This window comes from Pseudophryne corroboree, chromosome 9 (genome assembly GCF_028390025.1).
Source record: "Pseudophryne corroboree isolate aPseCor3 chromosome 9, aPseCor3.hap2, whole genome shotgun sequence".
Taxonomy (NCBI): Eukaryota; Metazoa; Chordata; class Amphibia; order Anura; family Myobatrachidae; genus Pseudophryne; species Pseudophryne corroboree.
The window spans coordinates 263345454-263361343 of record NC_086452.1 but is presented as its reverse complement, the minus strand read 5'-3'; the positions used below and the strand labels follow the sequence as shown (position 1 = coordinate 263361343).

General features: G+C 43.5%; 1 protein-coding gene across 2 annotated transcripts in view; it reads left to right on the top strand.

The window, feature by feature from the left end:
* The window catches only part of DDR2 (discoidin domain receptor tyrosine kinase 2), a 429134-nt gene that overhangs the window by 165276 nt on the left and 247968 nt on the right, over nucleotides 1-15890 (top strand). For both annotated transcript variants that reach the window (XM_063940268.1, XM_063940269.1), the window contains exon 2: nucleotides 6181-6285. In XM_063940268.1, the coding sequence (XP_063796338.1) occupies nucleotides 6207-6285 (79 nt within the window). In that variant the 5' untranslated portion in view covers nucleotides 6181-6206. The remainder of the gene's footprint in view (nucleotides 1-6180; nucleotides 6286-15890) is intronic.

Genomic DNA, 15890 nt, shown 5'->3' with positions numbered 1-15890 from the left:
TTCACGTGTGGCAAGTTCAAAGGGTTGGAGAACCTTGCACAACATGGAAATCATTCTCCACTGCGCTTGAGTCAGGTGAATTTCACCTCCTTTGCCTATATCGTAGGCAGATGTATAGGCTTGAATGGCCTTTTGCTGCACCTCCATCCTCTGAAGCATATGGAGGGTAGAATTCCACCTCGTTACCACCTCTTGCTTCAGCTGATGGCAGGGCATGTTCAGGAGTGTTTGCTGATGCTCCAGTCTTCAGCACGTGGTGGCGGAATGCCGAAAGTGGCCCGCAATTCGGGCCACCGACAGCATCTCATGCACACCCCTGTCGTTTTTCAAAAATTATGCACCACCAAATTAATTGTATGTGCAAAACATGGGATGTGCTGGAATTTGTCCACATGTAATGCACGCACAATATTGGTGGCGATGTCCGATATCACACATCCCCAGGAAAGTCCAATTGGGGTAAGCCATTCTGCGATGATGTTCCTCAGTTTCCGTAAGAGGTTGTCAGCTGTGTGCCTCTTATGGAAAGCGGTGATACAAAGCGTAGCCTGCCTAGGAACGAGTTGGCGTTTGCGAGATGCTGCTACTCTTGCCGCCGCTGTTGTTGCTGCGGGAGGCAATACATCTACCCAGTGGGCTGTCACAGTCATATAGTCCTTAGTCTGCCCTGCTCCACTTGTCCACATGTCCGTGGTTAAGTGGACAGTGGGTACAACTGCATTTTTTAGGACACTGAGGACACTTTTTTGATGTCTGTGTACATTCTCGGTATCACCTACCTAGAGAAGTGGAACCTAGATGGGATTTGGTACCGGGGACACACTACCTCAAGCAATTCTCTTAAGTCCCTGTGAAATAATGGTGGATACCGGACGCACGTCTAACACCAACATAGTTGTCAAGGCCTGAGTTATCCGCTTTGCAACAGGATGACTGCTGTGATATTTCATCTTCCTCACAAATGACTGTTGGACAGTCAATTGCTTAATGGAAGTAGTACATGTGGTCTTCCGACTTCCCCTCTGGGATGACGATCGACTCCCAGCAGCAACAGCAGCAGGAGGCGTTCCACTCAAGGATCCATCAGAGGAATCTCAGTTAGGAGAGGACTCGACAGTCTTGCCAGTGACAAGGCCTGCAGGACTATTGGTATTCCTGTCTAAGGAGGAAATTGACACTGAGGGAGTTGGTGGCGTGGTTTGCAGGAGCTTGGGTACAAGAGGAAGAAGGGATTTAGTTGTCAGTGGACTGCTTCTGCTGTTACCCAAAGTTTTTGAACTTGTCAATGACTTCTGATGAATGCGCTCCAGGTAACTTATAAGGGAGGATGTTCCTAGGTGGTTAACGTCCTTACCCCTATTTATTACGGCTTGACAAAGGCAACACACGGCTTGACACCTGTTGTCCGCATTTCTGTTGAAATTATTCCACATCGAAGAGGTGATTTTTTTTGTATTTTGATTTTTGACCAGGCATGTCAATGGCCTTATTCATCCCATGGACAACAACTGTCTCCCTGGGTGCCTGACTTAGACAAACCACATCACCATCAGAATACTCATCGTCAACTTCCTCCTCAGCACCAGCAACACCCATATCCTCATCCTGGTGTACTTCAACAGTGACATCTTCAATTTGAATATCAGGAACTCGACTGTGGGTGCTCCTTCCAGCACTTGCAGGGGGCGTGCAAATGGTGGAAGGAGCCACCTCTTCCCGTCCAGTGCTGGGAAGGTCAGGCATCGCACCCGCCGACACATTTGGACTCTTCTTGGGGATTTGTGATTTAGAATACACAATTCTTTGCTGTGCTTTTGCCAGCTTAACTCTTTTCATTTTTCTAGCGGGAGGATGAGTGCTTCCATCGTCATGTGAAGCTGAACCACTAGTCATGAGGAACTGGCATATTGGCAAGTTTACGCTTCTCCTCAGACTAGTTTAATTTAGATTTTTGGGTAATTTTAATGGACTTTTGCTTTTTGGATTTTACATGCTCTCTACTATGACATTGGGCATCGGCCTTGGCAGACGTCGTTGATGGCATTTTATCGTCTCTGCCATGACTAGTGGCAGCAGCTTCAGCACTAGGTGGAAGTGGATCTTTATCTTTCCCTATTTTACCCTCCAAATGTTTTTTCTCAATTTTTTAATGTGTGGAATTATATGCCAGTAATATATCTGGAATTAGACGGCAGTAATGTCTGGAATTAGATACCACTAGATAGATACCAGATACCACTGTGACTGGAATGATGATGACCTATGCACAGTGACAGGGCACTACCACAGCACCCTACAGTAGCAAGATGCAGCACAAGACACTGTACTAGTATTAATAATGTAGTATTACTGGACACCACAAGACAATGAGCAGTGATACTGAGCACTGATGATACTACGGAGCACTGATACTGAGCAGCACGATTAGCACAAGACACTGTACTAGTAGTAGTAATGTAGTATTACTGAGCACCACAAGACAGTCAGCAGTGATACTGGGCACCGATGATACTGAGCACTGATGATACTACTGAGAACTGACACTGAGCAGCACGATTAGCACAAGACACTGTACTAGTATTAGTAATGTAGTATTACTGAGCACCACAAGACAATGAGCAGTGATACTGAGCACTGATGATACTGAGCACTGATTATACTACTGAGAACTGACACTGAGCACTGATGATACTACTGAGAACTGACACTGAGCAGCACAATTAGCACAAGACACTGTACTAGTAATAGTAATGTAGTATAACTGAGCACCACAAGACAATAACCAGTGATACTGAGCACTGTGATGATACTACTGAGAAGAACTGACACTGAGCAGCACGATGCAGCACAAGACACTGTACTAGTAATAGTAATGTAGTATAACTGAGCACCACAAGACAATAAGCAGTGATACTGAGCACTGATGATACTACTGAGAACTGACACTGAGCAGCATGATGCAGCACAAGAGAGACACTGTACTAGTATTAGTGAGCAGCACAAAAGCACTCTGGAATTGTCACCCCCCCCCCCCCCCCCCCCCCAGATACCACTGTGATTGGAATGATGATGACCGGTGCACAGTCACAGGACACTACAACAGCACCCTGCAGCAGCAAGATGCAGCACAAGACACTGTACTAGTATTACTGAGCAGCACAAAAGCACTCTGGAATTATAACCCCCCCAGATACCACTGTGACTGGAATGATGATGACCGATGCAGTCACAGGACACTACTACCACAGCACCCTACAGCAGCAAGATGCAGCACAAGAGAGGCACTGTCTTAGTATTACTGAGCAGCACAAAAGCACTCTGGAATTATAACCCCCCCAGATACCACTGTGACTGGAATGATGATGACCGATGCACAGTCACAGGACACTACCACAGCACCCTACAGCAACAAGATGCAGCACAAGAGAGGCACTGTACTAGTATTACTGAGCAGCAATTAGCATTGATACTGAGCACTTTGGTTCTCTGAGAACCGAACCCGCTCATCTCTATTTAGAACTAAGCATTTTTATGATACACGGGAAAAACACAACTTGTACGAACACTGTGTGACAGCAAACTGTGTGACAGGGGTGAAACTTGTAAATCCCATTTTGGGATAGTTCAATATCAATGTTCCCCCACTCACAAAGCATAGCTTACTTTTTACAAGTGCAGTCGTATTATTTAACAGCCACACCTTGTACTAGGGATGTGCGCCAGCCCTTTTCTCAGGTTTTGGATCTGTATCTCCTTTGTGTTTTGGATCTGGATACACTTTGCCAAAACCGCCCTTGCAGTTATATCATAAAAAGAGCTAAAATCACAGAATTTGGGCCTGTTTTTGTTCCTACAGTATTATTTTATATCTTTTATATCTCGGACTCGCACCTGGACTAACTTTCTCTCAGAAAGAGATGTACATCAAAAGGTTTCTTTAAATCCTTTCATGTAACTTCCCACCACAACTGCTGGACTTTCACCTATTCATGTTTTCTAAGAACTTGCTTCCTGAGGGTATATGGTAGAACAAACCTATGACTATTTAGGGGCTGTTTTTATTCTTATTTTTATCTTTATTTTTTCTGTGTTTTTATTTTTACGTTTGTGCTTTTAAAGGCTGTGACCTTGTTACAATTTTTTTTTGGGAATAAATGTCCTTTTTTGGCTAAAAAAAATTTCTTCACGGTCCACATTATTCATTTCAATAACTGCGGTGGTGAATGACATCTGGAATTCTGATTAAACCCGGGTGGTTATGCTGAAAAAGAAACCTTTCAAGGCACATGGGGAACAGAATGGAGGTGAGTGTCCCTTATGAGGGATAGTCGAAAGTCCAGCAGTTGTGGTGTGAAGTTACATGAAGGGATTTAAAGAAACCTTTTGATGTACATCTCTTTCTGAGAGGAGGTTAGTCCAGGTGCGAGTCCGAGATATAAAAGAGGTTTCTTCTTGTGTGCACTTGAAAAATCTCCCTTGACGGAAAAGACATCTGGGAGACAAACTCAGAGAGAGGGATTTATACTGTCTAAGAGCGCTTGTGGACTACTCCAAATTTCTTTGTGGTGGATGTGAACTAAGGAGTGGTACTCTTAGGAGTTTAGTACTAAGCTGCTGCTAGGGTGCGAGTTACCCTTTTCTGTTTGGTATTAGGTATCATGCTTCAGACGCCTTAAGCACCCGAAGCATAATCCGTGATAAATTGCCACTAGAGCTGCGACAACACATGGGATTGGGAGCTTTCCCAGATCCCACATGTTATCGCGGGTCCGCTTTCGACAATAAAAATGGCCTCTAATTTGATACCGCAATAATGACCATTAGTCTAAAATCGCAGTATCAGGCCATTCTTATAGGTTGAAAATGGATTGCTTCTAATTGGATACAGCCCTAAGCCGTGTATGTGTAGCCAGGGGGTTGCCCGGAACCCCCCCCCCCCCCTCCCTCTTGGTAAGTGTCTCAAATTATGACAACAATAGCAATGATATATAATATGATTACTAGAACTGCCGGCATACCATGCAGTGTAAGGGACAAAGCAGAGCTGCCGCACATGCCCAGTGGTAGCAGCTTCTTCTACCGAGTTTGCTGAATGTGTGAGTCCTCAAACAGTGACTGGACCAGAGAGAGGCTACCAGGAAGAAGAGAGAGGAGCCTTACCATGAGGCGGGAGAATGTGTGCTTAGAAAGTGCTGTACTGGTTTATTATCATGTTTGTGTATTTATTTATTTATTTATTATGGTATGTTTAACCTTTTCCTGACCACTTATCTTATTTACTGTATATGATTTAAATATGTTTGCTACAGGCTATACTAGACAAGCTTATAGTGTTAAATATTAATACTGTATTCAATACAGTATCCAGTGTATAAAAAGACCATTGTTTACATTAATGTCCAGGGTTGTTATTGGGTTCTTCTATCTCTACCCCCTGACTCCCTCAACTTGCTCCAATGTACCGCAGAGTGGGAGATTGTGGATTTCATTTGGAAACCCCTCTCTAGAAATTCTACGTTTGCCACTGGCATCCTGTGTATACTGATCAGTGGGGGTAATTCCAAGTTGATCGCAGCAGGACATTTTTTAGCAGTTGGGCAAAACCATGTGCATTTGCAGAGAGAGTTAGATTTGGGTGGGTTATTTTGTTTTTGTGCAGAGTAAATACTGGCTGCTTTATTTTTACACTGCAATTTAGATTGCAGATTGAACACACCACACCCAAATCTAACTCTCTCTGCACGTGTTATATCTGCCTCCCCTGCAGTGCACATGGTTTTGCCCAACTGCTAAAAAATGTCCTGCTGCGATCAACTTGGAATTACCCCCAGTGTGTATTAGGTGTGTGTTATCAGTGTGACCTGTCAGGTGTGTGAACCTTATAAATAAGTTATTATTTTCATATGTAAACTGTTCCGAAATAAAACTGATACATTCTTTAAATTCTTGATTGATTAAACTTAATAAAAAACACATTATCAATGTTGTATTAAATGAAGTTACAAAAATACCATTCATATTATTTATATTGAATTTCTGAACTCACACAGCAGAAAAGTGAAATCTCAATACCCCAATAAACTTCTGCAAGGATTAAGTAGATGTGTTATGTTACCTGTGTGTGATGGTAACGATAACAAAAAGTGTGTTAAAAAAGAAAATTATTTTCTGTTTCTTCAGGTTATGTTGATCTCACCTATAGAAAGATGACAGCAGATAAGCAAATTACCCTAATCTTGTTATTACTGCAAATCTTAAACTACGTGGAATCCCAAGTCAACCCAGGTAAGTACCCTATCTGTTGTAAATAATATTGTGCGGTTTACTTTATGATTTACTAGCCATTAAAATACTTTTGAATCACTTATTTATAAGTTTAGTATGAAAACATAAAGCCCTAACTTTACCATTTTCTGTAAAATGTTTCAGCTCAAATAGCTATACAAGACAAGAATGTTTAATAGATTTTGGATCTGGAATGATTTATATTATGGGCAGCAATAAACTCAGGAAAATAATCTGAACAGGAAGGAGACTGAGGTACAACAATGGCAGGGTCATGAACTCAGGAAAAGATGTTTGCAATGAAAGGTGGCGGTACACCAACATAATAAAATTAATGTACTGTAGGCTACTGCATTCTACTCAGTGTCGGACTGGGGCATGTAGGGCCCACTGGGGGAATGCAGTGGTAAGGGCCCATGTTTAGGAGTGTGGCCAGTTTCTAGAGTGGGTGTGCCCAGCCACCACATTGATTAGCCTAACCATTTTGCAAGTGTTGGTCCCCTAGATAAATATATACAGTAAATACTGTAGTGCATGCAAGATAATGTACAAGATTAGTAACAGTACAGCCTGGAACCTGATTCCTAGAGGAGGGGGTGCCCCCCCCCCCCCCCCCCCCAGGCACTAGGGCCCACCGGCGGTTTCCCCTGTACCCGTGTGGGCCAGTCCAACCCTGATTCTACTCTATTGTGCAGCAATGCATATTTCCAGAAAATGCAGGCAATTATTCAAACATAAGCATATTATTATTATTCATATCAGATTAAACTGCTTTGTTGCCTTAGATTTCTCTAGAGATGAAAGAGGCAGGGCTGCAAACACCTACTTCATCCCCTGTAGTAAGCACTTACCACAGGCTTAGTCCTGAAGAGGCAGGCCTATCAAGTGATAGCCATAGCCAGTGCTTATTGACCATTGACACAAACCTAGCTTTATTCTTTACTTTATTAACACATTATAGGAAGGAGGGGTTTGTGTTCTTGGAACACTGGGCGGACTTCTCAGTCAGGTGCCATATTTTTTGCCACAATGGATTGCACCTGAATTAGGAGGGGGCTGCGGTGCTGGGGGGCAGGATGGTTAGAAGGTTGGAGGAGCTTTTAAACTAGGTGCCTAGGTGTCAGAGACTGGGTGAATGTCAGAGACTTGGTGCAGAATCTGGAACTTGGGGTCAGGTACCAAGTAGTTGACGTTACCCAGAACAGAGGCGCAGAGTCTAACACGCCGGGAGGTTTTCACCAGGGAACCCCGCAAGGGGATATGGGTTTCGCGGCTCCCGAAGTGCAGGTCGTGGCCCCCTGTCTGGGTCACTTGATACCTGAACTGGACTAGAATTATGGCAGAGGTGTTGTATGATAGTCCAGATGTATATGACAAACCACAGGGGTACGCAGGAACACACAGGAACTGGAGAAGGTGACAGGGTGCACACCGCCAGATGGTATACCGGGGCCATGGAGACGGAACAACAGCAGGAACTCTAGAGAGACACAGGAGGTAGCGGTATACGGACGGACTGGAGTGCAGACACTTGGAGACAGGGTTACGGTAGTCGGCAGACTAAGTTCGTCAGCAAGATGGTGAAGCTGGAATTCAATGCAAGAACAAAGCAAAACCCACTGGACAGATAGCTGGAACCAGATACATGAACCATGGAGCTGAACACAGGAAGCATGAGCTATAACTGGCAAGGCATCTTGGGATTGAGAGGCTTAAAAGAACAAGCTGGACCAATTAGCTGAGAGCACCAGACAGGCCCCCCAGTAATTGATATATCATGCAGCTGCAGTGCAGACTGAGCAGACTGAATAGTAGGATTCAGGTAACCAGCTGTAATTACAGAATGCAGACACCTGTGGAGTCAGTTGCTGAATGCAGGAGCTAAGGCAATGGGAGAGAACTATGCAGGACCTAGCTGTGACCTGTAGTTTCACAAACTGAAGCAGAGGTAAGTTATAAGAATAACCAGCAAAACATGAGTAATATTAATTAACGAGTTACTCCACATAAGCTGTGCAGCTAGTATCCTAATTACCAGGAACAACCCGAAATACAAAGAAGAGAGAGCAGCAGTAGCATCCAGGTGCTTGATCAATGCTGAAAGCTGAACTAACAGATTTGCTGATACTGCACATGACACTAGGGGGAGGGTTTAGGTAGAAGCTATGGGTCAAACAGTGAGAACAGTAAGGATGGGGGTAGTGAACAAAATAGTGGTGGCGAAGGGGAAAGGTAAAGATCAGCCGGCAAGGGTAATTGCAGGCATATTGACACAGGAATTACTGTCATTGGTTTTCCCAAATTAGTACCTTACGACGGTTATGGTTCAACAATACGATATATTGAAAGTGATGTCCATAACATAAGGGAAAATACCTACATCGAAGGGGGGTTTAGACAGACCTAATAGTTTAAATAGGGATAGTAGTAAAAAAGGCTGTATTATGTATGATGTGGGTGCTAAGGAAGGGAGTAGAATAACAGTCATTAAGAGTAATTCTAGAAAGGCGCTTGTAAATAATGAGATACCATTAAAACAAACGGGCGAGGGAAATAGTAAGCTAAAATGTATGCTTGCAAATGCAAGAAGTCTATCATGGTAAAATGGGGGAATTAGAATGGCTTGTATCAAAAAATCAATATGATATTATAGGTATTACGGAAACATGGTGGGACGACTCCCACGATTGGGTTGCTAATTTGGAGGGATATTCACTTTTCAGGGGGGATAGGGCCAGGGCCGGTTCTACACCATGTGGCACCCAGTGCAAAAGTTTCCACTGGAGCCCCCCCCCCCTGCGGCGGCAAAACAGGGGCATGGCTTCATAGGGGAGGCTCATGGCCACAGTTATGCCCCCAGTAGCTGTGCTCCCAGATTTGCCCCAAGTAGTTGTGCCCCCCAGTTGATTTGCCCCCAGTAGATTTGCCCCCTGTAGCTGTGCCCCCTGTACTTGTGCCCCATGTAGATTTGCCCCCAGTAGCTGTGCTCCCAGTAGCTGTGCCCCCAGTTAATTTGCCCCCAGTAGCTGTTCTCCCTGTAGCAGTGCCCCCTGTAGTTGTGGCCCTAGTAGTTGTGCCCCCTTTAGCTGTGCTCCTTGTAGCAGTGCCCCCAGTAGCTGTGCCCCCAGTTGATTTGCCCCCAGTAGCTGTTCCCCTTGTAGCAGTGTCCCCACCTGTAGTTGTGCCCCCTGTAGATGTGCCCCTTGTAGCTGTACCCCCTGTATGTGGCCCCAGTAGTAGTGCCCCTTGTAGCTGTGCCCCTTGTATGTGCCCCCAGTATGTGCAGCCCTGTAGTAGCGCCACTTTGAAACCCTAAAAGAAAGAACACAATACTTACCAGCCTCGCTCCTGTTTCCGGACCGCTGCTGCTGTCTCCAGGTGCCGGCTCCTCTCTATGGGAGAGACATCATGACGTCTCTCCCATAGCAGTGCCGCACTGACACTAAAGGTCAATTTTGACCTCTAGCATGAGTCAGCAACGCAGGATAATTAGCAGCAGCTCTTGCCACGGCGGCGGCGCCCTCAGGGTAGCGGCGCCCCGGGCAAAAAGCCTGCATGCCCGTGGCAAGAGCCGCTACTGGATAGGGCTACCAAAGATGGTTTTACATAGAGACATATCTTATGTAAAAACCATCTCTTAAACCTAACTTAATAGATGTTATTTACGAGGGGACTGGAGAAAATGTTGAATCGCTATGGGTTGAGATCACAAGTGGGGACAATGAAGCAAAAAAACTAGTCATTGGCATGTATTACAAACAATCGGATATTAGCATACATGAGGAGGAACAACTCTTGCAGCAAATTGAAAAAAGTAGCAGGAATGGGGGACATTCTAGTGATAGGGGATTTCAGTTATCCTGATATTAATTGGAGTAATGATTCATGTATAAAAGCTAGGAGCAGCAGGTTTCTAAACACATTAAAGGATCAATACTTGTCTCAATTAGTCGAGGACCCAACCAGAGGTAATAATATTCTGGACCTAGTTATTACCAATAATGTGGACATTATATCATACATTACAGTTCGGGAGACCTTGTGAAAAAGTGATCACTATATGATCATATTCGACATCAGTTTCAAGAAACATAGTTACAAGGCTATCAAACAAAACATACAACTTTAGAAAAGCTAACTTCAATATGCTGAGACAGGCACAAAACGACATTGACTGGGAAGTTTTTTCATGGTAAGGATACATCGGAAATGTGGGATGCTTTAAAAGGGTTGCTGGATAGCAATATTCACAAAGTAATTCCCATGGACAGTAAACGCAGGAGTACTAAACACAAACCAATGTGGCTTAATAAGGAGGTCAAAAAAGAAATGGCTAATAAGAGGCGTGCTTTCAAAGCATTTAAATCAATTGGAGGGGAGGAGTTATTCCAGTATTACAATGAATGAAATAAAAGATGCAAAAAAGTAATAAGAGCAGCTAAAATTGTAAACGAAAACCAAATCGCTATAGAGAGTAAAGCTAATCCTAAAAAGTTTTGTAAATACATAAACAGTAAAAGGTTAAAAAAGGAGAACGTATGCCCTTTAAAAGATGAACTGGGAGCCTTGATAAACGATGACAAAATAAAAGCGAATATACTGAACAATTTTTTTTCATCAGTATTCACCAGGGAAGATCAGAAGGTGATAGTAGTGCATAATGACAGTGAAGGTAATGATTGTTGGCTAGATGCTTGTTGTTGGCTAGATGCTTGTTTAAGTTGCTTAGTCCTGGAGAGACTAAGCAACTTAAAGATTAATAAATCTCCAGGCCCAGATGGTTTTCATCCAAGGGTTATTATGGAACTTAGGGCACAGCTAGCAAGACCCTTATACTTGATTTTCTATAGCTCAATTAGAACAGGTATGGTACCGAGGGATTGGTATATAGCTGAGGTAGTGCCATTATTTAAAAAGGGATCTAAAAATCATCCTGGGAACTATACACAAGTTAGTATAACCTCTGTAGTGGGTAAAATATTGGAAAGAATTTTGAGGGATAGCATAAAGGATTATCTGCGGAATACTAATATTATTAGCAAAAGTCAGCATGGGTTTATGAGGGACAGATCATGTCAAACTAACTTAATTAGCTTCTATGAGAAAGTGAGCGATAATCTTGACCAGGGCAAACAGTGAATGTGGTCTATTTAGATTTTGCAAAAGCCTTCGATACAGTGCCTCACAGGAGACTGATCATCAAATTAAGGGAACTTGGCCTAGGAAATACTATTTGTACATGGATAGGTAATTGGCTGGATAACAGGGTACAACGAGTAGTGGTCAATCGGATGTTCTCTGGCTGGGCACCAGTAGTCAGCGGAATACCGCAAGGGTCCGTACTTGGCCCGCTACTGTTCAATATATTTATTAATGATCTAGGAATAGGCCTGGAAAGCACAGTGTCAATCTTTGCAGATGATACTAAACTGTGTAGGGTAATTAATTCAGAAATCGATGTGGAGTCTCTACAGAATGACTTACTTAAACTTGAAACGTGGGCGCCTAAATGGGGAATGAGGTTCAATATTGAAAAATGCAAAGTTATGCACTTTGGGATTAAAAATAAACTTGCATCCTACACACTTAACGGGGAAAATATAAGAGTAACAGTGCTGGAAAAAGATTTGAGGGTGATCATAAATAATAGGTTTAATAACTACACAATGTCAAAATGCAGCAAAGAAGGCAAGTAAAGTCCTTGCATGCATAAAACGGGGTATTGAGACAAGGGACGAGTATGTTATCCTGCCTCTATACAAATCATTGGTATGACCACACCTGGAATATTGTGTTCAATTTTGGGCACCATATTATAAAAAAGATATCAGGGAGCTCGAAAGAGTTCAAAGGTGATAATGTCGATATTATCTTAAACCATAAAGCTATACCTCTAGATACACTTTTACCTGAATACACGCGCTACGCACTTTGTACGCTATTTGCGTACAGAGTCCCGTATGTGGTACGTACTTGGCGTACACACGCCGCACTGAGTGTACAGAGTATGCACAGCGCGCGCACACACAATTGATAACCTTTAAACCTTATTAGTAATACAATGTAATAATATGGTTACACTTTAAACCTTTATGCAGCAAAGCACTGCAATGATGTTATACCTTAAACCTTAAGTAGCGCTGACGGTATAAAGTACCCGCAGTGCGTACACCTTATCAATACTTATAAACCTTATACAGTTAAAATACGCTTTAAACCCTAGCAGGGAAATGAGGACACAACACCGATATGTAGTTGAACCACAGGGTTCTAAGGCCACAGTGGATTATTTCAAAAGGTAAAACAGTACAAATTATACACTACAGGCTAACAAGATAAATCTACAACAGAATAATGGCTACAGTCAATGTACATACGTGAGAATGTTCGCAAGCGCTTCCCGGTCCTGGTCCTCCGCTAATCAGGTTGAAAGCGATAAGAGTCTGTGATAGTGACCTGGCCTGCAGCTCGCTCTTTATTCAGTAGATCAAAACATAATACAATAGACACTGTGTGCTCTTCTTCCATTGGTTCGGGGGTGGGACATATCCTGTGCACCAGGGACCATTGGTCAGTTCAAGAAGTGGGCGATGGCTAGAACTTGAGATGTGGTTTCTGTTGTTTACATCTGAGTTCCCGCCCCATGATCAGTTAAACCCATCACATTAATCATAAATCTGGTATTATTAATAACTTAATGAGGTAATATTTAATAATGTTCTTATTCCCACCAGATTAATGTTTACGTGTCTCTGAACAATATGATCCCACACATGATATGATTATCTATTTCAATCTTCAAGATATACATATATATATATATATATATATATATATATATACATACACACGTACACACATACTCCTGCTATTACAATTTGTTAGGAATTATATATTTATTCATATATATATATATATATATATATATGAACACCTACATTTCCATGGGTTTTAGACTAGGAATGTTAATATCTTAAATTTCTATCTGTCTGGTCTTGTTGTGGTTAGCTATTGTTTCTGATTTTCTAAACAGAATCGGTTCCTGGGTATTGTCACTTCGTTTGTTTTTACTTTCAGGTGAGACAATGACAATTCAGTACTCATTGTTTTAAATAGAAACTTGGCTATTTTAGTAAACAAAGGTGTATGCCTTCTTTATAGAATTTCAAAGCTTAGTGTAAATAAGGCCATTGTATTTTAGTCTCTGGGAGTTTTAATTTATGTGTGACTGATTTTCATGCTATATAAAGGTTAACGCAGACAGTGTGGGATTTATACAATATATATATATTAGATTTATGATATGTCTTTGTGGCTTTTCCATGAGAGTATAAACTCCACTGTAATTACTCATACCACGCTCAAACCGCGCAGGACCGTGGGTGCGACCACACGCAATTTGCGAATATGTGCACGTATGGCGGAACAAGTGCATGCGCAGTGGGCATGTGTGTGTGGTTTGTACGTGATGTGTGTACTGGAATATTTTTCGACTTTGACAAAGGCGAGCTACTAAACTGATTAAAGGGTTAGAGACACTGGAGTATGAGGAAAGGCTTAGTAGGTTAAAATTGTATTCCCTTGAAAAGAGGAGACTAAGAGGAGACATTATTAATACTGTATCTTCAAATATGTAAAGGGTCAATATAAAGAGTTAGAAGGGGATTTATTTATTAATAGATCTCTGTATAGGACACGTGGGCACTCACTGAGGCTAGAGGAGAGAAAATTCCGTACAAAATGTAGTAAAAGGGTTCTTCACCGTAAGAGCAATAAGGATTTGGAACTCCCTGCCAGAGAAGGTAATTATGGCGGACTCTGTGAATGCATTTAAAATTGGTTTGGACAGTTTTCTAGCTGATAAAAGCATCCAAGGCTATAGCATTTAATAGGATGGCATTCAGTATGCCACCTGTTGGGATCTCGGCACTCAGCCAGAATACCGAAACCCGGCATACTGACAACTATTCTCCCTCTTGAAGGTCCACGACTCCCAGGGAGGGAGAATAAATAGCATGGCCACTGTGCACACAGCGTGGCGAGCAGAGTGTGGCGAGTGCAGCAAGTCCACAAGGGGCTCATTTGCGCTCGCTGCGCTTCCAGAATGCCGGCGATCGGGATCCCGGCACTGGTACGCTGGCCGCCGGGATCCCACTCACCGGCCACTCATACTACACCCCATTTAATATATCGACATTAAGTAACAGGGAGTGGTACAAAATATAGTTGTCAATTTGTACAAAACCATTACTTCAGTTGGTGAATTGTAGTGTGCACAGCTTGATATGGAGCGCAGGTTGAACCCAATGAGCATTTTGCCTCTTTTCAACCTCATTAACTATGTGACCCTATTCAGTAAGAAATGCAATTTCTGCTTTTTAGCAGAATTTGCAGTCCTTTTGCTCACGTTCTGTAGGCTGCCCATCGCTGGCAAGGCCACCCAGCATGCTAACCGCTAACCCCCCTTCCCCAATGGACCATGCTGAAAGTGCAGTCGAACCGCAATTTCAGCGTGATCACAGAAATTGTGGATGCCTCCTGCTGGCAATGGCTGGAGGGCTGCCACTATCTTTGGATCGGAGCGGCTGTGTGTGATGTCACACTAACAATGCCATGCCCCCTGTTTGCCCCACCATGCCTCCATTTTCTTGGCACTGCCCCGCAATGCTCCATCTCCGCCTAGAAAACGTTGCGTCCCCCTCCCGCCCAACGAATGCCTCTTCCTGATTGAAAGGCAGAGGCATTCACATTTACTGTGGGGCACCCACAGTAAGTGTGGGCACATGTGCAAGACAGGCCCTATGCATGCACCCGCATCATCATTGTATTTTTTACAGTTGGATCGCGAGTTGTGATCCAACCTGAATAAGCTCCTATGTACTGTACCTCACATTGTCCTGACCTTAGAGAGTATGGAAGGACTCGGGTAATGTAGGGAACATGGCCTAATTGTGGAGGGGCAGACCCCAGAGGGAGCACAAATGCTCCCCACCACCCCACCCACACCCCCACGGGAACAGGAGATTAGTGCTGCTCAGTGGCAGCAGCTTCCCTGGACCCATTGCAGCCCAGCATACAGCAGCATGTGCTGGGCTGGAGAGAGAGGCTGATGCTGTTGACAGGTAAGAATTGAGAGGGAGTAGAGGCAGCAGAAACCTGGGCCCCCACTGGGCCCCTCCAACAAGCCTTGTCTCATTATTTAGCACTCACTACCCCCTCTGTGCCTCTGTCTTAATTAAATCCTAATGTTACGTGGACTACAGTGTGCAGTGGGCTATCTGATGGTTCCTGGTGACGCTCACGCAATTACTCCTGCCTAGCAGTCTTTTAGCCTCCTGCTGCCAAAGACTTCACCTATAGCAGCCGCCTTTCCAGGGCAGATAAGGTCCTCCACGTACTCAGATGCACCCAGGTTTTATGTATAGACAAGGCAGCTTTTGGAGGCTGGGCAAGAGTTGGTTGCAGCATGGTGAGACGTACAGAGAACCCTGACTAGATGCCACTGCACTATTTGCGGACACAGAGAGATAACCTAATGCATATGTGTGGAACAATGCACAGGTTGGAATATAAAATTAACTATGTACATGCAACAATGCACAGGG